The 23,927-nt window shown below is 44.7% G+C and overlaps 6 protein-coding genes across 6 annotated transcripts; 5 read left to right on the forward strand and 1 right to left on the reverse strand.

Moving 5' to 3' along the window:
• Positions 1-911: 911 nt before the first annotated feature.
• DFL_007619 (uncharacterized protein) lies at positions 912-2,331 on the forward strand (the record flags this gene model as incomplete). The annotated part of the gene is made up of 3 exons (XM_067637229.1): positions 912-1,115; positions 1,215-1,441; positions 1,506-2,331. The coding sequence occupies 3 exons, from the start codon at positions 912-914 to the stop codon at positions 2,329-2,331; spliced, it is 1,257 nt and encodes a 418-aa protein (XP_067488767.1).
• Positions 2,332-4,889: 2,558 nt separating this feature from the next.
• DFL_007620 (uncharacterized protein) lies at positions 4,890-6,111 on the forward strand (the record flags this gene model as incomplete). Its single annotated transcript, XM_067637231.1, has 3 exons — positions 4,890-5,367; positions 5,429-5,924; positions 5,982-6,111. The coding sequence occupies 3 exons, from the start codon at positions 4,890-4,892 to the stop codon at positions 6,109-6,111; spliced, it is 1,104 nt and encodes a 367-aa protein (XP_067488768.1).
• Positions 6,112-10,575: 4,464 nt separating this feature from the next.
• On the forward strand, positions 10,576-12,594 carry DFL_007621 (uncharacterized protein; the record flags this gene model as incomplete). Its single annotated transcript, XM_067637232.1, has 1 exon — positions 10,576-12,594. The coding sequence occupies one exon, from the start codon at positions 10,576-10,578 to the stop codon at positions 12,592-12,594; it is 2,019 nt and encodes a 672-aa protein (XP_067488769.1).
• Positions 12,595-12,993: 399 nt separating this feature from the next.
• On the forward strand, positions 12,994-13,874 carry DFL_007622 (uncharacterized protein; the record flags this gene model as incomplete). The annotated part of the gene is made up of 5 exons (XM_067637233.1): positions 12,994-13,016; positions 13,112-13,167; positions 13,235-13,252; positions 13,322-13,350; positions 13,431-13,874. 5 exons carry the CDS (start codon positions 12,994-12,996, stop codon positions 13,872-13,874), a joined length of 570 nt encoding a protein of 189 aa, XP_067488770.1.
• A 146-nt stretch (positions 13,875-14,020) lies between these two features.
• On the reverse strand, positions 14,021-16,240 carry DFL_007623 (uncharacterized protein; the record flags this gene model as incomplete). The annotated part of the gene is made up of 5 exons (XM_067637234.1): positions 14,021-14,100; positions 14,169-15,249; positions 15,314-15,897; positions 15,971-16,057; positions 16,123-16,240. The coding sequence occupies 5 exons, from the start codon at positions 16,238-16,240 to the stop codon at positions 14,021-14,023; spliced, it is 1,950 nt and encodes a 649-aa protein (XP_067488771.1).
• Positions 16,241-21,163: 4,923 nt separating this feature from the next.
• On the forward strand, positions 21,164-23,312 carry DFL_007624 (uncharacterized protein; the record flags this gene model as incomplete). Its single annotated transcript, XM_067637235.1, has 5 exons — positions 21,164-21,422; positions 21,480-21,646; positions 21,704-21,977; positions 22,033-22,853; positions 22,932-23,312. 5 exons carry the CDS (start codon positions 21,164-21,166, stop codon positions 23,310-23,312), a joined length of 1,902 nt encoding a protein of 633 aa, XP_067488772.1.
• Between the last annotated feature and the right edge of the window lie 615 nt (positions 23,313-23,927).

Below are 23,927 nucleotides of genomic sequence, written 5' to 3' on the forward strand. Positions count from 1 at the left end.
AGGCCCTTGAAGTTAATTGCCTTTGTTTGGCAGAATCTCTCACACAAAGCCAATTACTAATCTCTGACTGATCTTTTGGTTGAAGTCGTCGGCGGTAGGTCACGGTAGTTTTGTATACACATTCAAATATCGACGGTTCTTGATTGAAGGTTGTGGCATTTATTTGACATTTCAATTTGGCAGTATATTGAGCGATTGAAGTTTATTGCGACTAACTCCTATATATATATGGGCTTCGGTTCAAAACTTTTGGTCCGAAACCTTATTTATGAAATAGTTATTCTGTACAACCAAACTTGAGCTTCAACGAAGGTCTTTTCTTCTGAAAACACAGCGGCTAGAAACTTCGGGGAACAAAAAGTGAGCGAAATATTCAGGACCCCTGCCTATGGTACATCGAAGCTAAACTTCTCCTGATCCGGCTCTGGGTAAGGTGCCGGGGCCTTCAGGATGTGCCACCCTCACCCTTGTAGATATCTGGCCCCCTAGCACAACGAGTCAATGGCCGTGGAGAAAAAAAGCAACGTTTAGAAAATGAACAGTCGCCAAGGGTACACCGTTATTTCATTCGTAACCAGCGAAAAGTCCCAGAACTGTCCGGCAGCGAGGCCACGGCTTGTTTGAGATATGAAGAAAACGCCCTTGAGTGCTGTTTTGGGCATAAAACCCCATAGCTTTAAGGAACAAACGAACTTAAGATATATAGACTCCCGCCCATCCGCTCTCGCTTCCATGTTTCTCTTGGAGCCCACATTGACATTTACCTAATCGACTGGAGTCTTATATCACAAAGTTCAAACAGTCGTCTCTTACTATTCGAGGTTACGAGGATCGAGCAATTTTACCACATCCAGCAAGCCAAAAAAATACTTTAGGAAATCTTGGTCGCTTGGTCCCACGATCCTCACAAAATGGATACGTCAATGATGACCCCAGAGGAGATTGCCGCAATGCAAGCAGCGCAGCAAGCGGCCGTTGAAGCTTTCTACAAGGAAGCATGGACCTTATTAGCAATCGCTCTTCTGTTCATTATTGGCAGATTATACGCCCGGTTCACTCTATCAGGAGGATTTCATGCGTTCAAAGCTGACGATTATTTGATGGTATTCGCAGGTGTAAGTTATAATGCCCTGTGCATGCAGGGGTTGGACGTCCGAGATTTAGAAATTATCAATATAGATCTGTACTGACATAAGTACTACGACAATGTCTAGGTGGTGTATTCAATGGAAACAACAGCTGCATATTGTGTGGGATTCCTCGCAAGAGGCCTTGCTAATAACGGCATGACACCCGAGCAACGTCAAGCATTGGAACCGGGGAGTGAAGAGTGGAACCTACGGATTACCGGCGTCAAGATCCAGTTGATCGGATGGAGTTTGTACACTCTTCTGCTATGGCTGCTCAAAGGGTGTCTTCTGATATTCTACAGTCGTTTGACGTAAGTCTAATTCTATTACCTAATATGATCAAATGGAATATATACTAACATGTCGCTTCTACAGAGACGGTCTCGGTCAACAAACCATAAAAATCCGAGTTGGTGCTGTCATGCTTATCACGACTTATATTGCGGTCATTCTTTCAATTCACCTTGGTTGCCATCCGTATCGTCAGAATTTTCAGATGAACCCAGAGCCGCCAAATGCTTGCCAACCCGCCATTTCTAAAATCGACTGCTATGTCACTGTTGTTCTCAACGTTCTCACCGACATATACCTCATGTACATTCCACTGCCACTTCTTTGGAAGGCTCAAATCCCACTCAAGCGCAAGTTTCTCTTGATTGCAATGTTCTCTGGTGGATGTTTCATTATCACGGCAGGTATCCTTCGTGTGGGGTTCATTCTTGCCGATCCAGTAGGAGGTGCCCTCGCAGCTGGCTCTTGGGCATGTAGGGAAACGTTCGTCTCCGTTATCATTGGCAATATTCCAATGATCTACCCTTTATTCATGCGCGGTGTTTCTTCCGTACGAAGCATGTACGCAACTGGTACCGCAAGAACGTACGGAAGCAACAAATCGGATGGAACGGCCATGGAGCTACCACGGTACAACAACTCGAGCAAGAACAAGAAAGGGCAATACAGCGTTGGAAGAACCATCCTCAACGCCACAGAGAGCGAAGAGCGCATCATGGCCTCCAAGGGTAACGAGGGCATTAAGACTGACGTTACGTACGAAGTTAAGAGCGCCCCTGCAAGCATTAACGAAGATAACGGCTCAGGGAGGAACGAGAACTACGGACGTAGTGCCGGGTACACAGTTAGCATCGCTGCTGCCCCCACCAGCCACACCCCGCATCATCATCACTCTAACTCCAGGAATTAATCGAGTCTGAGGTTCCTGCTTGATTTCATATCTTCTAAGTCCATTTGGTTCTCATACTTCCAGTTTACTTCATTCACTTTGGCAGGCGTTTATGGTTTGGGTCACTTTTTTTTTTTTTACTTTGAAACTTTCGCTTCAGGTCAATTGGAGCTTTCATGTCATATCCTGGAGATCACTGACACGGGAGGCTATATGCCACCAAAAAATACCCCAAATGTTTAGAAAGGAGGGATTTTCAGCGTATGAAACACGGTGTCAAGTGGGGGTTTTCTTTCTTGTTTTAACACATCGACGCCAGAATTTTGAGGAGTCTACATTATCAATTGTGTCGATATCATCCCTTTAGCGTTGAGTTTATTATACCTTGATGATACATCCTGGGATGGCGATGTTGGCTCCTGAAAGTGTCCAAGCATCAAGGCTATAGCACCAAATATTTTCTTTGTATATGTACACTACACACTTAGCCGCATAGGCATCTACTAACAATGTTGGAGGGTATGGCATGCGCTCGTCCCTCAAAATATATTATCGAAATATTTTATAGTCCATGGAACCCGTCCCACCGAGCAAGCTGGTGTGACAGCCGGACTGTCAACTCCCTAGGTCCTAACTTACAATGCCCAGGATCCTGAAATGATTCTTACAGATGTAGGTACAGTTACTTGCATGTATCCATATATGTACGTACATGTCCATACATGAGTACTAATTAGCTAAATAAATACCCCTTCAAGCCGGAATGGCTTTCACACTTACGCCCCATCGCGTCTTTCGGCGGATATTACGAACTAGACTAAAACCGGACTTGTAGTAGTCTGCTGAACAACATCCAACGGCCAACCTTTAAACGTTTCTGTCTCTAACTGCTCGTGGTCAATATTCCAGTTAGCAACTTTCAACCATCGATTCGATTCCAATAAGTCTTTGATATGGCGAGACGCTCATACTGCGCACCCCCTTATCCCCAAAACCTTTCGCCAGTAGGCACTCAAGAACGATTTGAAATATTTGCATGAAACGATAACCTAAAATTTACTGAAAAAAATACGATGTGGGGGAGACAAGTTGTGGGGGTACACGCACGTGTAGTATAGTATGGAATACGCCAAAACAACACTTAGCTCATTTGCCTCTTTTGAAGTTTGACCCCATTTGATCCTATTCGGCCATTCGTCTCCTGCGACAGGAATCTCGAAGGATGGCCCACGAAGAATGCATTCGAATGCATAATTAGGGATCCGATGCACGCTGTGAATTTAAACCTTGAGTCTGGAACCCGGCCTGCTACAAATTCCGTTGTTGCATGAACCCGGGCTGACCTCAGGGAACAGTTGGTTGATCTAACCGCGGCGGTGCACAAGCCACCGTCTCACAGTTATTCCTCTTCCTCAAATTTTGGCTGGCTATATACGGGCCGCGCAATGTTCGACTCAGTGAGTTGTGCTAATACCGAGGTCTAGAGTTTAAAATCTGATAGTGAGTGGGAAAATCATGCCTAACTTTGGTCAGGCTACCACGCGAGCATATTGACGAGTGAGCTCAGATTTCATGAATTGTATATGGAGCGCTAACTTAAAGTGTCTGACTTCCGTTTTGAAGATGGGCCAGAGCGTTGATCATAAGCTCTGTATCACAGCACCCAATGACGAAAATTCAGCATTGACCCATGTGCATGCAGCATGAAATTTATCGGGTAAAATATCAAATCTGATTTCTCCGAGTACGCGACGGAGGTCTTGCCGCAATTTATCACATGTAACGAATATTTCTTTAATGTAACCGTTAACCTTAGCTACTAGGCATATGCTCCCTCCTCGCTGTTATGTTACAGCCAACACCTCGAGAGTTTTTCATAAATATTCTGAGACAGATAGCTAGGTGCTGCAACTTCGGTTCTTCAAAGCTAACATGGGGGTTGCTAGTAATCAATGCAAAGACCTTTACAGGGTTCTGATGGATCAATACAAAAAGTCTCTGCAAACGCTCGAGCTGAGATATTTTCAGGGTCCTGGCCTTTGGTGTTCATGGGGTCTAAGAGAGCGAAAAAGTAGGTATCAATTGATTGTGCGGCCACTAAAACGCAGGGTTGGCAATTTGACAAAAATCTGGGGTATACGGTAAGGAGATGATTCAAATATATTCAGATTACCTAGAGTAGAATTACAAGGAATAGTACCGTAGTAAGTTAAGAGTGATTAAACCCGTCAACATCTGGAGTCTGGGGCCGTGTTAGCATGCTGAATATGTGTACCCTAGTAATCAGGGTTGATAAGGAGGTTAAAATGCAAAAAGTGTCGACACTTCTCCGGAGTGCCGGCTGTAGGCGTCGATAACAAGTGCGAGACATGGAAGTAGACTAACCCTGACAAACTCGCTACTCCAACTAATCCGTCAATCAGCTTCGAGACGACTTCGTCTTGTGCTACTTCAGCACCAAATTTGTGCCACGTGACACAGGTCACGTGCCAATAGGAGGTCTGCCACGCGCGTGCCACGATCTAGGGTGTCCAACTCTCGACAACGACAGCTCACCCCGCTTCTTCAGTACCTCGAAAATGGCTAGTTACGGGCCAATTGTCGCAGCTGCGGCCGCAGTTCTTATTGCCGTCATCTTTTATGGAGTACCGCTCTTCCTTAAAGAGTATTTCCCTTACTGGAGCCTTCGAGACCAGCGCGTGGCCAAACCTACCGTGAAAACGGAATCATACAAGGGAAGGACAGCCCTGGTCACTGGTGCCAACGGCGCATTTGGCTCTCGAGCTGCCAAAATTTTTGCTAGTCGCGATGTAGAGACTTTGGTTTTAGTTGATGTTAGAGATTGTTCACCTCTCAAGAAGGAAATTGAGGAAGAAGCCCGAGCATTGCAAAAGACTCCTCCTAATATTCTGGTTTGGCAAGTTGATTTGATGTCCTACGAAGCTTGCCAGGAGTTGGGAAGAAAGGCAAAGGAATTAAAGAATCTGGACCATGTCTTGAGTACTGCTGGTATCTTGTCTTTCAATCGTCGCGAGTCTCCAGAGGGCTGGGAAACTAGTAAGCTTCACTTCACCCCCTCTGTTCAAGAATCAATATATCAACCACCTTACCGTGATAGCGATACACGTCAACTATATAGCAAATGCACTTCTCGGACTACTTCTTCTTCCGGTCCTCAAATCGTCTCCTGGAAACCCAAACCCTCCTGTTCTTACCTTTGTCACGACCTTTGGCATTTACCCATCCTCATTCACTATGGGCATTCCTAAGACTGGCTCATATCTTAAGAAGCTAAGCAACAACAAGGACGGTCTCGAGCAAGGACACCAGTATGGCCGCTCCAAGGCTCTTCTTCTCTACTTCGCTCGCGAGCTAGCTGCCCGAGCTTCCGCCGCAGCAAAGGGCAAAGGGATGCGAAAAGTGACGATTAATAGCGCCGACCCAGGTTCTGCATGGACTGGCCTTACAAACCCTAATAAAGAAAAGCTTATTCCAAGATTGATTATGAACTTGGGAGCAAGAGATCCACAGATTTGCGCCACTGCTTTGGTCAACGGAGCCTCATCTGCAGAGGATGCCCATGGGAAGATCATGATGGATTTCACTACTGCGCCGTAAGTTATCAATACTAGAGATAAAAGAGTAAGAACTAACAACTGGTCATATTCCAGGTACCCTCCTTTCATGGAAAGGAAGAGCGGCCGCATTGCACAACAACGTGTTTGGGATGAGACCCGAAGTGTCCTTGAAGAGAAAGTTCCAGAGGTCAAAGCAATTTTTGATATCCTAGATGCGCAGTAGGTGGCAAGGGTGCTAGCTATTAGACAGACAGGCACAAAACTTTATAACGGAGGCTGTAGGGGCTGTGAAGAGGGTTTATATAATATACTAATTCGGAGATGAAATGGGGCAATCAAATGCCGTTTATATATATACTATAAATCGAGCGCGGATATTGCATGTTGCTTCCGCTTTGTACTCTGGACTAGCCCCCATTGGAATGCTCTGTCTGTTTGATGCCGCTAAGAGAGATTATGCGGTGCATATACCCTTCTAGAATGGCCGACCTGCGCGGCTTGTTGCCATCACGAAGGATTAAAGATCACAACGCACAAAGTCCTAGTTTCTTCGGAAATGAAAAAGACCCGCCGCCCCCTGCATTAGTCGCATGTACGCCTTAATGAATTCAAAACGTTAATAATCAACTTTAAGTTCCATTTGCAAGCCTCAGGATTTCGAAATTTCCACGCCTGCAGTCTTGAATGTCTTAGGCATCTGGTTCATCTTTTAATATTTCAGCTTTTGCCTTTTTCTCCACAGTTATTGAGTGTTCAGGTACCAAAAGTAGTCGAATTTCAAGATATCTAACCTGAAATTTTAACCTAACTTCACCGTCATTCGAAGGAAGTAGCGCTATAGCCCAGTTGGTGCTTAATCCGTTATAATTAAGGTCTATCGATGATCATGACTCGTTATTGCTAACTAGAAATAGCATGTTTGGTAGAAAAAACTAGACTAAATTAACTTACAAAGCTTATTTGCAAGTGTTCCAATTTTTCATGATTCTTGGTCCCTTATTTAAGGCCTAAGTAGCCTCTAATCCGATCCAGACCAGGCCAGACCAGGCACAAGTTCAAGACAAGTTATTTCCAAACTACAGCGCAACACAGGCTGCTAGTCTTCCTGAGGCCGTTCGAGCTGAGAAAGAGAGGATGCATTGATGGATTCAAGACCAGGAACAAGACTAAATCAAGCCATGAAGGGCCACCGAGATTTGTTTAGGCCACGCACATCCATCCTTCCTTCTCCATCGAAGTCACACTATGTACCCATTGAAACTAATTTTCATTAATTAGCGATGCTTCACTTCGGAGAAATTATTAAAGCATTTTCCTCGACCCCAAGGACGGCATTAGGCTAGAGCTCGGACAACGGTATAGTATCTCCGGCCACCTAGAAAAATTAGTGCAACGAATCATATAAATTTAGTGGTGGAAGCAAAAGAAGGGAAGCAAATAATACTTGCCCGGCCAAATGGTCCTCCAGAGATGTAGAGTAATTACATACACGACCCACATTCCCCTTTCGAAAGATTCCTCTGTTCTTACACAAGTGGCAGAAGATATCCAGCTCGCATGGCGATTCACAACTCTCCTGTTTGTTGGAGAATTAAGGAATAGGCTTTCTGAGAGTGTTGTTGGTGACGTGAATACAATAAATTCACTAGGGTCCGGCACTCGAGTACTCCTGCAAATAAAATATATTAGGCGAAGACACTAAATAAGTGCTATACGATTAGTTTATCTTAATGTTTCTGTAGTATGAAATATTTAAACGGCTTCCTCTTGTCTCTTGAAAGAATTTAACAGTAGGAGCAATGAAGAACATCTGTTAACAGTACGAGGAAAGTTGCAGCCGGAGTCTTCATGTTACTTTAATTCGTCAGTAAACAACGGATGTGTACTATTGGCTCATGCGACCCAATTTATCACATTCAACCGAGCTTCTCTCATGGATATGATGACGTCATCAAGAAACCTTTCTGATTGATTAAATTAAATGATATCGATATCATGTGATTATATGATCCATATATCTATCGGAGTATGTGTTGTAACCCCCACGTCCCGCACAAGGTTTAAAATAGCACCACAGCGCAGTGTAGCCTTAACCTTAAGGGTTGGATCTTATCTGGCGAGGTTTCGAGGGGTGCCTATCGCCTCCCGATAGATTGTCCGGTTCTTAGCTTTAATCTTGCATGAAAGCGAAGATGGAGACCTCATACATAGTATCATAATTAGTTCATGAATTCATATAGATTCGTCGGATACCAGCTGGCTGAAGCTAAAGCTGAAGAGGCGTTGTAGCGGCTGGGGCAGTTGACAAGATTAATGTTAGGCCATACTTTGCATTTGCGTAGCTTAGGCTACGCTAACCGGACCAATAATTGCTAGGGCCAAAAGCTGACTCGGCTTTTGAACAAAGTTTCTGGATAGCAATAATGCGTTTCATGAAAATCGGCGATCTCGAGATCTCGATGGCAGCAATTGCCACAATCAAATTCCCGATCATAATCGCGGAAATCAGGAGGAAACCTTTACTACCGCAAACAATGCTAATAGGTCTCCCGACATACGGTAAATCCCATGTGTAACCGCTCAAAGCCAGTGCCGGGGTGTTAAAGCTTCAGGACCTGCATGCTTTCGTTCTGAACTCTAACTATCGAAACAGGCAACACAGAACCGAACCCATAACTTCCTTTAACTTTCGAGGCGCTGAAACGAGTGAAGGAACATCGGTTTGTTATCTGAGGGTCGAATCACCCCGTTCAATAATAGCTTACTCGCAACTCCATGGATCCACTTTTCCCGCACTAACCTGATATCAGGTTTATCCACGATAACAAGATAGGTAACTTATGTGGGATCCCTTCCCTTCGGCCGGCACCATTCACACCTGTTCCTTGTATAAACTACTTCTTGATCAACTCATCTCCGACGTTGAATTTCATTTGAATCATTTCCAAGGTCTGAGGTCTGAGTGTATGACGGAGGAATTCGCACCATGTTGAAAAACCATTACTGTATCCTTTTTAGTGTCCAGTTCGGCTCCTGTCCATTTTGGAGTGAGACAGACACGGCGCACACGTGGCCGATATTTGCTGCTGTTTTAATGCCCAGACAGTGCATATGCATACTAAAGTACATACATGGGAATTGTATACGATTCGTTATCAAAATTTATGTTGTTGATCTCTCGGGTTAGCTAACTAGTGCTGGCTTTGGGGCTTTATCGTGGCGTTGTAGGGGCTTCAGGCCTCCACTGCAAACGGTCAAGCGGGTGGAGATATTCGGTTTCATGGTGGGAAACCTTCCAGATGTCCGTACTAAAATCACGACATCTCGGATTGAAGGTCGCTTCCAGCTAATTACAAAGTAGAGATATTGTATTAACCTATCACCGGTCATGAAAATCGATCAGGATGATTCTTCACTGCATCATCTCATGGGATGGTCAGATCAGCGCTGAGGCTTCTAGCTCCGCATTTCTGTTTGCCAAACATTCCAAGATATTGGTACTGTACGTAAGTATCTTGGGGACAAGTCTGTTATACCATCCTGTCTAGGCATTCATAAGGGGATCGAGCATTTTCAAATGACTTTCGACCTATCGAATCAGATATGCCGGTGGAATTTCGCCCTGCAGGCTCAAACACCTAATTTACTCCGGAGCAATAGATCGTAGTTGCCTATTCGGAAAAAGCCCAGGCTGGTTAACCGAGCCGCGAATGAATCCAGCAGGAAGAGTTGTCAGATACCACCAGCACAGACAACATCGAAGTTTCGATAAGTCCTGACTGTGCTGAAAGTTTGACTTGTGATCACAAAGCTGAAAGCTGAAAGTGAGGAACCCTCACCATGTAGGCGTTATTGCCCAGAAAAAATCAATTCTCAAACGAGGACGAGCTTTTGGCGCATGCAGCACTGTGCCGCCCAAAATAGTTTTGTTGGTGTCGCAATCAACTCATATGCTCATCCGACGTCCCGAGTTCTTGGAGAAGTAGACCTACATTCGCTAGTAGATGCTCTCTTGAAATCGGCGTTTGAAAACTTTGACTAAGAAGTACTCCATACCTCGTTTATTCATGCAATGCATGACAGTGATTTTTTTTTTTTTTTTTTTTTTTTTTTTCAGGATGTCGCTGCCCACCCGCAGTGTGTGGGTCATGCTATGTGACAAAGCAGCTACCTAGTAGTATCTCCATACCCTGTTTGGATGCCTTTTGAAATAATTTGCCTTGGCCAGGACCAGCATGGTTGGGTGCCGTCTGCTTCTAGAAGGCTGTTTTTCGCTGCCTTCAAACCTTACATATACTCCGAATTGCCTCACTTCGATTCGTCCTTCTTTTGAGACAACAGAATAAGTAAAGTAAGCCCTTCTAGCTCGATACGATGAGAGGCTTGTTCTAACTTTAGCTTTCGTATAGAGAGTGTCGACACCCCTGGAATACTTTTACAGAATTAAATCCTCTCGGTTTCATGCCCATATTATTCACCTCAACCTTGGTTACACCAGAACGACGCGCAACGCAGCGAATCCAACACAGAAGAACATCACAGATACGACACAGGAACTTCATAATTCAAGGCGACGATGGAGCCGGCGGGTTCGCTATAATGCAAAAAACATATGCTCGGACCGGAGCCACCATCTCTCACGGAAAGATATAAACTATAAGCCGACTATATCGTATGATACTCGAAAATGACCGAAATTATGTCATACTACCCTTCATCCTACCCATCCGGCCGCGAAACCTCGCGGTCTCAATATTTGAGCCCGAGCATCTTTGCAAAACCATATGGCTACGACTCCGAAGCTTTAAGATCAGCGAACCGGAAAGTGGCTGTAAACCCTACCTTTTTCGATGATATCGGATATTCCGACGACTCTATGCATGATCCGGATTTGGCATCACTCTGTTCAGCTGTCTCGACAGTAGACTCAGATTTCTCCGCCTTACCGGACAGTAAGCCCAGTATCGACCCATCGCGGTTATATCTTGATATTCACAGACAAAAAGATGAATACGCAAATATGCCAATAACGCAACGGCGGAGGAAACAGCTGAAACAGAGGGCCATGGCGGTTGGGAACCAGTTCCTCACAATGAACGCCATATTATTTGGTTTTGGTACGCAGGAAAAACTAGACTTCGAGGCGGCGACAGTCTGGTGGGACGAAATGCGAATTAAATATACCGTCACGGAAAGTTTTGTTATTGCAAATATGCCATACGTACCGGGCCTAAAACCGCCACTGAAAGAGCGGTTAAAACAACCAGTGGCCTTTGGTACCGGGTTAACCGACGAGACTTACTTGGACTGGATTGTCCACAAAGCGAGGCGACTATTCTTGGTCCTACTACATCTCGGGGTCCCAGAGCAAATATTCTGGATTATTGATGACGCCTGGGACGATGCCGACCTACCCATAGCTAGAAAGACAATACCGAGACTGGCCCTTTCCTCGAAACCCGACGAAGAGATGGACGAACGATTCTGGCGAGCCCAGTTTATCTTCCTTTTGAAGAATATAAATTCCGGAGAACATATCGATTACGAAGAACAAGAAGTAGTCCCACTCGAAGTAATCGAGAAGCTACCCCCTAATGGTGAATATGTGGTGGAAAAGGTTGTACGACCGTACGGAAAGCGAAACCACGACTACATCACTCGCATAACGGTCCCATCGAAAGATAAGCTCATGCTCCATGTGGAGACTATCCGCTCACGGAATATACGCCACGCCAATATTGTAGAACTCTTCGCTTCGTATACATACGAAGATATGGATTACCTCCTTTACCGCCCTGCACCTACCATCACTTTAGACTCATTCTTCCGCTCACCTGCCTATTGCTATTCTGCAATGTCGATGACCGAAAAACGAGTATTGGCCTTTAACTGGATTACTGGCCTGGTGAGCGCCGTCGCATTCTTACATACGAAAAATATCCGACATGGCGATATCAACCCTTTTAGTATTTGTGTGATGGAAGATGGTGCGAGACTAATGCTTTGCGACGCCGGTCCGGTCTTTGGGACTCTGGATATTTTCAACAGACAAGGGCGAGCTGATGTTCGCGACGAATATGGTGCACCGGAGGACTACGCCGATGCTGCTGGCTTGGTAGCACTCTTAGGGGAGCAACCGTATCTTGCGACTGATCCAGTAATACTATGCAAGTCGGACATCTTCAGCCTAGCTTGTGTCATGGTGGATATCTTGACTTTCGTCTCAAAGTTGAAGATGTCTGTATACAAGAATCATCGTCGTAAAACGGGCAGCATAGCACGAAACAGCCTCACCTCAAGCTCATCTCTCGGGTCTTCGGCTAGTGGGAAGAGTACAAGGACAATCTTCCCAAGTAGCGTTTTCAACCGGTCTACGGCTACAGTGATTGAACGACCTCATAGCTATGGCTCTGGCCGCCCAGTGACTCGCCGGGAGTCAGACGCCAAGTTTGCTAATAAGCCCAACTTCAAGAAAACTGATATATCATTTCGGGGGAATATCGCATCAGTGAGAATCTGGTGTGACACACTTGTCGAGGCAGCGGAAGATAAAGATACTGATGGCACGGGCGATGCTGTGGTTAGAGAACTAGTTGCTCTATGCTGCCGGGGAATGTTTACTGAGAAGCCAAGGGAGCGAATGGGTAGCGGAGCAGTTGTGGCTCGGCTTGGCCTACTTGCAGACAGATTACGAAAGTTGCTCTGAGAGTGAAGTTAAGAAGGAATGATCCTGACAGGATTTTTTTCTGCTGGCCGCTTTCCCATGTCAGTTCCTTTGGGAATATCTTTGCAGAGGGTTGCATTTTTTTTCTTATTGTTTGAATGATCGGAGTCCCGGAATCCTAAAGGGAATAGCCACATGATCATGTACGATTACTAGAGGCGAAATCTCATTGGGGGAGTTAAGTGTTTTCGTTTTGAACAGCATCTCGGATGGGCGTCTTTTTGGGTAGTTAAAATGTATTCGGCGCAGGCTGGGATTTCATTTACGGCTCATGTATAAACTTACGGACGCATATGGATAAATATGAGTATTACTTTTTACCCTCCTAGATTTCGTTTTATAATTAATATATACTTAGATACTTAATATTTACGGTTACTAATGAAGATACATTTAAGGATAGAGTATGAAATTAAACCTGGCAGCCACCATTCAAAGAGAGTATCTCTACCAAAGCATCAATTTTGTAACCCGGTTAGCAATACCTATGTTCCTATAGTCGTTTAAACACTTCTGAGGTTTTGCACCCAGGGGCAAAACTTGTTGGTGTTAAATGTATAAAGGTTTATCTGAAAAATCTTGGTGTTCGGCTAGGACTTATCTAAGCGTTAACATGTGATAGGTGTCTACATACGATCGCGTCACGAGCTTTTTCACAAATGAAAATAAGATCTAGTTTGTGTAAGAACCCCATGTGCTCTTGCCCAAGGGTTTACGCTTCAGAACCCGAATATCCCAGTAAGTTGGCATTCTTTATGTTTTCCGTGCGTTCGAGTTAAAGGGACTATTCTCTGACTTAGAAATCTTTTACATAACAGCCAATAAAACTCGATGAAAGATCATTCCCGTCACTTCGCGTCCTATGGATTCTAACTGCGAATGGCCTTATTGCGCCTCGCCGACATCGCGGAGGTTTCTTCGACCTTTTATCAATGGCGCCGACCCCTTCGCACATTGAAACGGCGAAGACACGGAAAGGCCATCTTGACAAGATATTTGGGAAGTCAAGCTATCCCAATAAACTCGAGATTGTTGAAACGGGCCTTAAAGAGAATCACGAGCACCCGGAAGATATATTATTGATCCCGAAGGTACTGCCTCGTGGCTATAAATCAATACCAGAGACTGAGATCCAAGACTTTAATCGCGTTCGCAAGGCAGTAACAGCTTTGGTACCAGTATCCCTCAGTGGGGAAGAGTATTCTTGGATAAAGATTTTTGAACTTGGAAAGGATATCTGGGGCCATAGGAGTTGGTTGTAATGGGATAGGGATACCTCGATCTTCTCCCAGCCGGCCCTGACGCTGCATATTATTTATGTAATTGCTAGTAGTCATCAACTTTAATACTCTATGTACATCTAGATACATAACTAAGTACCCAAGTTTAAGACTAAATACCTACCAATTTATCTCCACCGAGTTCCACGTGAACCTATCGGTGATGGTGGATCATTATCTACAGCTTGGAGGCGCTGCTCACCAAGATCTATTGCGCAAAAGTATGATTAGCTTTTTTCGCTATATATATTTCGGATAAATGAAAAAATATCCTACCTCCGCCTCCGAGCTCATGCCTTTCCATAGCCGTAGGGGTGCTTGGGTTTCCTAGCTCAAAGTACCCTGTGGGAACCTTTGTATCTAGTATTAACCGTGTTCGGTCGTTTTCGGTATCTGGGTAATCGGCATCGGCTTCCGACACTTCATAACTGTGATAGCTGGCCGTCCATAATTTCCCTGGGTGTGCATATCCAGAGACTTCGTCGAAAGTTGATGTCACGCTTGATGGCGACGTCGAATGAAGTTCCATCGCACCACCATCCCTGGTCGGGTCATGATCGTATCTAGATTCGCGATCAGCCCTTGAGGGTTCATAAGTGAGTTGGGACTTCAACGTTTGTTGTTCCTTTTTATGCTCGCGCTTTTTCTTATAATGGCAGAAACCGGCTACGAGGATGAATGACAGAATTATTCCACCTGCTACCCCACCTGCAACTGCTGCAATCCTGACCATTATATTTCCACTGCTGTTGATCTTGAAGAGAGCCTCTAGATCATGGTCATCCCACCCGTTGACGGGATCTGTCTGAACCTTCCCATTGTTGGAGATGCTACCCGTGACGATATCTGGTACCGTAAACTGGTCTGCCGAGTACTGATAATCTGTAACCCATCTTAGACTCGACATGTCTAAGATATTGACTTCATCCCATGTGCACTCCGTGCTATTCTGCGTCGCACCACCTAGAATAATCAAGTTTTTACCATACACATGGCAAGTATGTTGAACTCTTCCAACTGGCACGTTATCGGAAACGTCAAATGTTCGTCGGATCCACCTGAAACTCGGAATTGATAGAATGTAAAGTTCATTAAAGTATCTCTCGCCGGTGCGGTTTAGAAATGAAGTTGCTGTGCTTCCGCCGAACATATAGATATTGTGGGATGAGAAGTCAGGTGCTGAGGCGACAGCAATGCAGTGTTCCATTCGGGGTTCTGGGATATAAGTCCCGAATGTGGATTGAGAGTACCATTTCCGGGTGTCAAGGTCCATGATCCAGACTCTTTGCATTGGAGTAAAGCTGATATCGTCTGGATCAAAGTCTTCGCGTGCGATATTTTCAACACTTCCGGTTTCCTGATCATCACAATGTTAGAACTAGACGAAGCCCTGTTTGAATCAAGAATTTTATTATATATACCCGAACTTCATCGTTCTCTAATGTCCCCCCGATTCCAATTATTGCCCCTCCGGTTCCAATTGGCAGGTATCCCAATGCCGCCCCCATTCGTTTCTGGGAATCCGGCAAGCCTGTAGTTGTTCTATTCAAATTCCGTAGATTGAATGTTGTAAGCTGTTCTTCACTTGGATAGTACCAATTCCCACTCTTTGGCGTATCGGAGTCATTGACGAATATCCTAGCTCCGCCAATGTATACGCCCACACCGTAGTCGCCAATCGAGACCGACCCTCCTCTCGAAACCCGATTCGGTAGATTGGAGTCAGGATGCCTCCATGTCAACTCTTGCCCCCATACGCTAGTATTTGCCGTGTATTTCCACAATGAAGAAGATGCTTCTGGCCCTAATCCGGGTAACCGCCCTTCATAAATGTATAAATCTTCCTTGTTCCTCCACATAGCTCCGTTAACAACTTTGGGGAGGCCGGCGGCCCCATTTACTGTATAATTTATGTTCTGCCATTGCGGACCACGCTGCGAATTATCCCGACCTAATCGAAACGAGACTCCATTGGGTCCGAGGTCGAGCGACTGGAAATCATTTGCTACACAAAATTAGAACCGGGCCTTGTTATGAAGCGGGCAATAAAATGGCGGGGAAATTGCGTTGCGGCATACTTGATTGTTCTGTAACGACCCCAGTACGAGGATCTCGAACCACTCGAAAACCACCAGCGAGAACAAGCTTATCCCCAACCAAGGTGCCTAATGAAAGAAGGGATTAGAGTAAATTTATAAAATGTCTCCAAATCACAAAGGCAGAGGCGCACTCTGATGTCCAAATCTTTGACATAGCCCATCACTTGCACTCAACTGAGCTTCAACTCCGATAAACAATGTGACTAATCCCGCAAAGAGTTCCCATGACCTGCTGCAACTGGGAGCCATTCTCGTGGCAGAAGTTGTGTGAGGAATATATCGAAACGGTATCGGTATTAAATTAATTCGTAGCCCGTGGTAGAGCGGAAGCTCTTTCGCAATGCGCTGTATAAGCGTTACACTGGTATGGTGTACAATTCCGCTTACGCCACCCGAGCAATGGCTGTCGCGGCGTCGGTAACGGTATCGTCAACTGTAGAACATTAAAACACCATTATGCATATACCAGAAAATTTTTGAAAAAATCACAAACTTCGCTAAAAAGACAAAGATGAAAAGAGGGGTAGCAAGTTCGTGAACGCTGAAAAGACGAGAGGTACAGAAACAAAGGAAGGCATGCGATCGAAGGATACTGGCAAAAACATGAACAAAAGACTGGAGGGCATTTTTAGAAATGCCACTAATCTGCACGAAAGCAAGTAAGCTCCGGGGTTACTGGGTAGGGCTGAATATCTTCCTCTCAATCTCATCCCTGCTCAAAATAGAGCTGCCTTTTGCTGCATAAGCTCAGCCTCGTAACTCGAGGCCGACTTAGTCTCATGCAAAGGTCGTCGTTGGAAAGCCTAATATAGAACGGACGTTTGACAGGGCCTTCTTGGCCCGACAGGGTTAGACGGAGCGGGCATGCCGGGTAACGGCGTGCTGGTGAATGGACAACTTTAACCGGCGCCGCCTACTTTTCTTTATAACATGTCAGAACTGTGAGAGGGAACCAAAGAAACTTGAGAGTTATCTTGCTCTCGAAGTTCGGCCTTATACGGCGCTTTCAAAGATGTGCAGAGAATTTTAGATTTATTTGGGTTCGATTTCGAGATTTATGCCAAAAAAACCTTAAGTTTTAATTCTGGGAAGAGTTTACACCGTGTGCGCACTTCAGAAAAAAGAAATTTGTCTATCGAAGCGCGAAGGCGAATGTAAACGCAATCAATAAAAAAAATTAAAGAACCAGTTAATTTTTTCATTGGGCTTTGAAATTCTTGGGGCAGTAGTAGTTGGTGGCTGGTATAGCCTTTTCGTCAAAGGAATTACCTTTAGCTAGCGCTGGCCGATCAACTGGGTGCGTGATTCAATCAAGACTACCTTACAAGCTTGGGCCGTTGTCGATCCGGTCTTCCTTGAGCTTGGGACGGAATCTATATTTTCATTCTTTATTAGCGGGTCTACGGATGATAATATAAGGAGTGCATATGGGCTAGCATACTGTAAGCCACGGAAATACCAACCTTCAGGCATTCGAAAGAGTTGGAATTCTTTATAGTGGCGTTCGAATGAACCTCGATCAAGCCTTTGTATGAAAAGGCCGGTCTAAAATAAGCGCTATGGCATCGTGTGATTACAAACAGCCGTAATAATAGCTGGCCTAGCAGGATTTAAGTCAAGAAAATACTGCCTAAATGATGTGAAGCTTGGGTGGAAGAATCGATCTTGGGAAATATTTGTCACAGATTTCCCCTGTATTTTATATTTGGAGCGTCGCCGACAGATCTGGTAGGAGGTATTGGTAGTTGTGGTGTTAATGTCGAGCAGCCAAAGAAGCTTCATGGCTGGAAATTTGGTTTCATGGAACATCTACCTTCGTTAGCTGGAGACTTTGTCTTGGGGAGCAAATTATGGGGCTGGGTTACGGCAGACACTTACCGCTAGCCCCTGATAAGCAATTGGAAGCTCCTCGAGCACCTATAACTCCGATAAGATCTTTAGGTCGACTTTAGGTGCGTGATAATATCTACCCTCATGCGTCGACGCTAAGAATAATCGTTTCAAATTCTTCGAGCTCTTTATGAAATTTATCCTAAACGACACATTCTCATCGAAACAGCCTTTTAACCGAATACACACTTCGACCAGACCTGTAGAATTCTCGAAATAATTGCAGAGTTTTGGCAAAGATGTTGTATCTGTAAGGGTGAGGTTTAAGGATGTGGGCCGTATTGTTTGGGTTTGCAGTGCGTCGGGTAAACCCCTGATGGATCCATTGTGCTCCACGTTCAGTTACTTAATCCCCTGCTAAATCTCAAATTTCAGAACCTTTGGTTTTGAGATAGACACAAAATCATCCCAATCTCTAATACCTCCGATCTGAATGCTGGATAATAAGAGAAATCGCGTGATTCCAGTACTCATGTTATTAACATCCTCAACACGGTTGATTTCTTCGAAATTGTAGTTTCGTCGACGACAGAAGCTCAGCTCAATATGCTCTAGCTTGTTAGAATTTCTTTGTATGTCAGAAAGGATTGCTTCCAACTGGGGAATCGATTCAATGCCTTTCACACGTGGTCCAATGTCAAAGATAGTCCAACTGGAAAGAAGGCCATGCGGTATGGTGTGTATATATTGGCATATTATGAGAGAGGTTATCTTCTTTTGTTTCAAAAGTAGAGTACGTTGGGCCTCATCACCGAGAGCGATATCGGTGTCCTAGCTAGGGCGGACGCATCTTGCTATTAGCGACGAGAATACCAGCCTCGAGATATTGATCCTATGTTTAACTTACATGAATTCTGTCAAAATATCGTTGTCAATCGTGTCGAGGATCAATTGGAAATGAAAATGCGTGTATTTAACTATAAACCTAGCAATCTCATAGTTTCCAGGTCTAGTCTTCCCGACGAGCCCGAAAGTTCGGATGAATTTTATGTTGCTTCGTTGCCTTATGCGCTCCTCATACGCAATAACGAATTTGTGTATTTCCTATTGATGCCCAACCCAGCCCCGATTTCAATGACCATGGTTTGGTATAACAGAGGGCTAACGGCTGCGTTTAAAGTCTCGGAGATGTGTGCAAGGTTTGCAACATCCGCTGTACGTCCAAACCAGGTCAGTCGGATCAGCATGTTTTCTAAAAAAAAAAAGAAACTAGGCGGGAGACAAATAAACTGACGTAAAGGAACGTTTCGTGGGTGAGCTTCGAAGGCATCGATATGAGAGACGCTTTTCCAGCGGTGGCCGCCATCTTTACGGCTGCTGTCAAAATTGGTGAAAAAGATAGATTTAAGGAAGCTAGGTGATTGTGAAGGGTGGCTCATGTAGGATGATGTGATAATGTAGTCTAGACCGCCTCAGAAGAAAAAAGAGTTTGTACTCGCATAGTGACGTTCGTATTGCCGCGGTCGTGTTAAAGCCTAGGAGTGAACTTATAAGCCAGGAGGCTCATAGATTAAGTGGTTTGGAACAAATTCTATATATAATAGACAATCTACATTATCTGCATGTTACAGAGGCTTGGAGGACGTTTTATGATGAACGCTTTAGCCTAAGATGCTTACAAAAATGTTTCTGTGCACATGCCTAGAAGAAACCATTCAAGCTCTTCGGACTAGATCTATAGATCTCACCCAAATTGTTGCCCATATATACAATCAAAGGAGCATAGATATGTATATACCAACGGGCGATACCACATCGAGGTAGGAGATAAGGGTGATATTCTTTCGCGCTTTCTAAAGTCATTTTACGATTGATTTGCGGTGGTCCATTCAAAAGTTTGAGGTATACTGGGAGCTTTCGCATGGCGTCCTATAATTTGTAGCAGCTAACACTCTAAATTTATGGTAGAAACATTTATTGAGGATTATAACATTAGGTTACGAAGATTCGACGGCATCAGCCAAGCCGAATGTCAACTAGGGATATCGGATTTAAATATGTACTACGGGGGTGGACGAACGGCAATTATAAAAGCATCTTCGCCCGAATACAAGCAGGGGTCTTATTAAACTTAACATATCTCTAGGGCGAACTGTGCCAATATTTTTTCTTGTTTTTGTTATAAATTTCTATAAGAAGATTATATACTTAGGAGCCTCCTAGTACTGTTTCTGATAAGTACTTAAGTACTAACTTAAAGAAGTAAGTAGCTCAGTAAATAAGTTTCCAGGTAGGGAAGTATATGAGCAAAGCTTTAGAACAATACTTTGGCAACTCACAAGTTTGTGCTGAATGAGGAGGAACAGTATTCATATTTTGAAGAGAGGTAGACTTCATCGTGTTTAGAAATGCAAGCCCAATTTTACAATTCTGCGTTGCATTGTTGTAATATTGCGCTTTCTGATTGGCTATCGTTAAACTACAACAGCCAACACATCTCGCACCTGTAGGGTTCGTCCTAACACTGTAATTTGTGCTCCGAAAAGAGAGCCGCTCCTCTTAAATGCTCTTGAAGGATATTCCACCTGTCCGTATGGAAAACTCAACCGGAAAGATCTACAGCTCCTGGAACCCAAATTTGCGTCTTGCCTTTGGATACTTGGTGCCGCCCCGTAATACCCCGGGCCTAACTAGGCCGGCTTCGGTCTTGTGAACTAGCCTCTGCTGTCCCAAGATTTCCTGGCCAACCCAAATTATTACTATCTTTTTTCTTTCTCATGAAGAAAGGACTAATAAAAAGAAGTTAATTGCAAATTGCATACTCTAGTCCAAATACGCACTTAGACACCTATCGGTGGATGTTAAGGATATCGAGGTTGTGAAACTTTCGAATGCTGGTGTGACAACGAATAGCTACGCCTGAAACATGTCACTGGAACCTGCGAAAATAAGCATCCGCTTCGCCAACTTGACAGCTACAAATGAATATTTGTCTTATAGAGGCAAATTGAAACCTAACCTTTTCTAACTTCTGATGGCATGTGCGTATTAGTGGGGTAATTACTTAACCCGGGTTCTAGGGTGTGGGAATTGGCCTCACGCAAAGTGTTGCCTAACTGGGGTCGCGTAGCTTTTAGTTCACTATTAGGGCAGTTGTCTTCTAGATGTCTTGCTTCCCCAGAAACATCAGTATCGCAGTCTTCGAATTTCAAGAAGCAGTATAAAAAGGTCTGGTGTTCGATGATGCAGAATCTACAGATTTCCGAGCTTTTGTTTTCTATCAACTTTTGGCCAAGTGCGGGCTTCTCCAAATATCACGGTTCCGAAAAGAAATAATTGAGAATGAAGGCGGTATCAATTGGAGTCGCTGCCTGTTTGGCGGCAATCGCTCAAGCCGAGTTATCCAAGATTGTTAAGGTTGATGTCGCTAGCCAGCAGTTCATTGATGCGGAGGGACGGTCTCGCCATTTCCATGGCACAAACATGGTCAAGAAGAGGTTCCCTTTTCATGAAGACATCGAAAACTTCGTCCCAGGATACTCTGTCGTTGACCGAGATATTCAATTCTTGAAAGACCTTAACGTCAACTGTGTTCGCTTGGGTAAGCATAGAAAAAAAAAAAATGGATACTTTGATCTTATGCTAATTTCTTTCTCAGGTGTTCATTGGGCCGGCGTAGAACCAGTTCGTGGAAAATATAACCAAACGTATTTGGATGTCACTACCCACATCATCAAGAAGTTTGAGGAAAATGGCATTTATACTATGATAGATCAACATCAAGATGTGTGGTCTGCGCAAACCTGTGGTCATGGCGCCCCACTCGTAAGTATTGTTACTATACCTTAGGAATATAATGGCACAAGCTAATAATCTCCAAAGTGGTTCGTCAAGAAGGATTGGGTAAAGCCTGCCCACCGAATGCCATATCCTCAGAAAGCACCCTTCGCTGTCGATGCCAATGGTGTTCCCTCCGATGATGATTGTAATTCAATCGACTGGGCTGTTTCGTATTTGGACTTCGCCCCCGCGAATGCTTTTGGTCGTCTTTACAATAATTACGACGGATTGGGTGACGCGTGGGCAGCTTATTGGAAAGTGCTGGCTAAGGAATACGGTACTTATACGGGTGTTATGGGTTATGATCTTATGAATGGTATGAGAGGTGAACTATCTTCCGAATGTAGGATTCGTATCTGACAAGCTTGCAGAACCCTGGGTCGGTGACCACCATGCGAATCCTCTTCTGTTGATCCCCGGTGTCGGTGATCGTGAGAACATGGAGCCCCTCTGGAACAAAGGCAACGATGCAATCCGTCAGGTCGATAATACCACGATCGTTATGTTTGAAGGGTCGACATATGACATTCTCGCCGGATTCAACAATGTCCCTGGTGGCGACGGGTCTAAGACCGCCCATTCGTACCACTACTACAAACCACCACAAATTGGTAGTATCGAGACTACCATTAAGAACCGTATCAAGGACGCTACTCGTCTCAAGACCGGTGGTATCTTGACAGAGTTTGAAATGTGGGGTTCGAGCATAGCCGGCCCACTTGAGGCGGTTCGAGTAGCGGACAAATATCTCCAATCGTGGACCGCATGGTCGTACGAGGAGCTTTTCGATCGGTCAAACATGACTTCCGTACCATATCCACATTTGGCTCGAGTTTATGCCCGTACGTTCGTTGAAGCCACGGCCGGTACAACGAAGGCCACCTATTTCGACGATTCGACTGGAAAGTACTGGGTTTCTTGGACAGCCAACACCGCTATCAAGGCGCCTGGATTGATCCGTATAGTTCCTAAGTCGTACTATCCAGACGGAATCAGAATAATCACTGATCCTCCAAATGTGATCAATTGGAAATCAGAAAACGAAAATGTGATCCAACTTCACTACACCGACAAGGCAGTGAATGGGCAGGCTATTAAGGCAAGCGTTCAGCCTCTCTTCCCGACCGGTCCTATCACCAACAGCGCATCCGGTGGCAAGTGCATGGATGTTTTCAATGCCACTGTTCTTCCTGTAAGTTCTTTCCACCGAGGAAACCATTGTCTATTATTCGTTTGGTTCGTATAACTAATAAGAATTTCTCTTCGCCAGAATAATCCGGTGATCCTCTTCAAATGCACAGGCCCCGACTGGAACCAGGTCTGGAAGTTCAAGCAGGGTACCATCCAGCTTGCGTTTGACAAAGATAACGCCTCTGGAAAGTACTGTCTCGACACTCAACCCGGCATTCCCGGCGATTTATTCCTCAATGTCGTTCTAAACCCTTGCAAGGCTGGCAAAGCTTCCCAGCAGTGGAAGACAACCCCAACGGGCAATATCGTCAACGTCGCCTCCGGTTTCTGTGTTGATATTAATGCATCAAATTATAAGGATGGCACCAAGTTGTTGGCTTTTACCTGCGGTAATAAACAGAAGAATCAGGTTTGGACACTTCCTGGTGGAGTTGATGGTGTTTGGAGCGTTCTCCCATAGTTTAAAGTAGAGTCCTCTGTGTGTAAATATTTATATGATACCCTAATATTATAATACTATTCTCTTATTGATTCCACCTTCGGTTGTTATTTTTTCGGCGACTGGGTTCCAGTGCTTGATGCTTGATGCGCTCGGTCTGGCTGCGCTGTTCTGAACTAGCTTCCCAATTTGCGTTAATGTAAGACCTCCGGGTCCTTTGATTTTGTCTGGGTCTAGCTTTGGCTCCTTTCCGTTCTTTGGGGTGTTCGTGGTGGGAAGACGCGCGTGCTTGAGAGTAGCCGAGATTGTGCGTGTATTGCGGTCTCCCGCGATGTCCTCTGCGGGAAGTATGATGAGGATTTGTTTGCAAGTATGGCAAAAGCGCATTGACTAGAATTATAAGCGAGATTGAGGGGGCGCATACTCCCTAGGAATTGATGCATCGTGTTCACAGGATCGATCGGATCTAAGACGAGGTTGGGAGTATCGTAACCAAAGTCCCAACACAAAATGATGTATCGTAAAGCTGGCTAGTACGTATACAAAAAGCGATGAAAACAACACATAGTCAAGATTCCGAGGACATCGGGCGACGAGCTTTTCCTTTTTTACGCAAGGTACATGTATATTGATATC

The sequence above is a fragment of the Arthrobotrys flagrans genome, assembly GCF_004000055.1.
Source record: "Arthrobotrys flagrans strain CBS H-5679 chromosome Unknown unitig_8, whole genome shotgun sequence".
NCBI lineage: Eukaryota > Fungi > Ascomycota > Orbiliomycetes > Orbiliales > Orbiliaceae > Arthrobotrys > Arthrobotrys flagrans.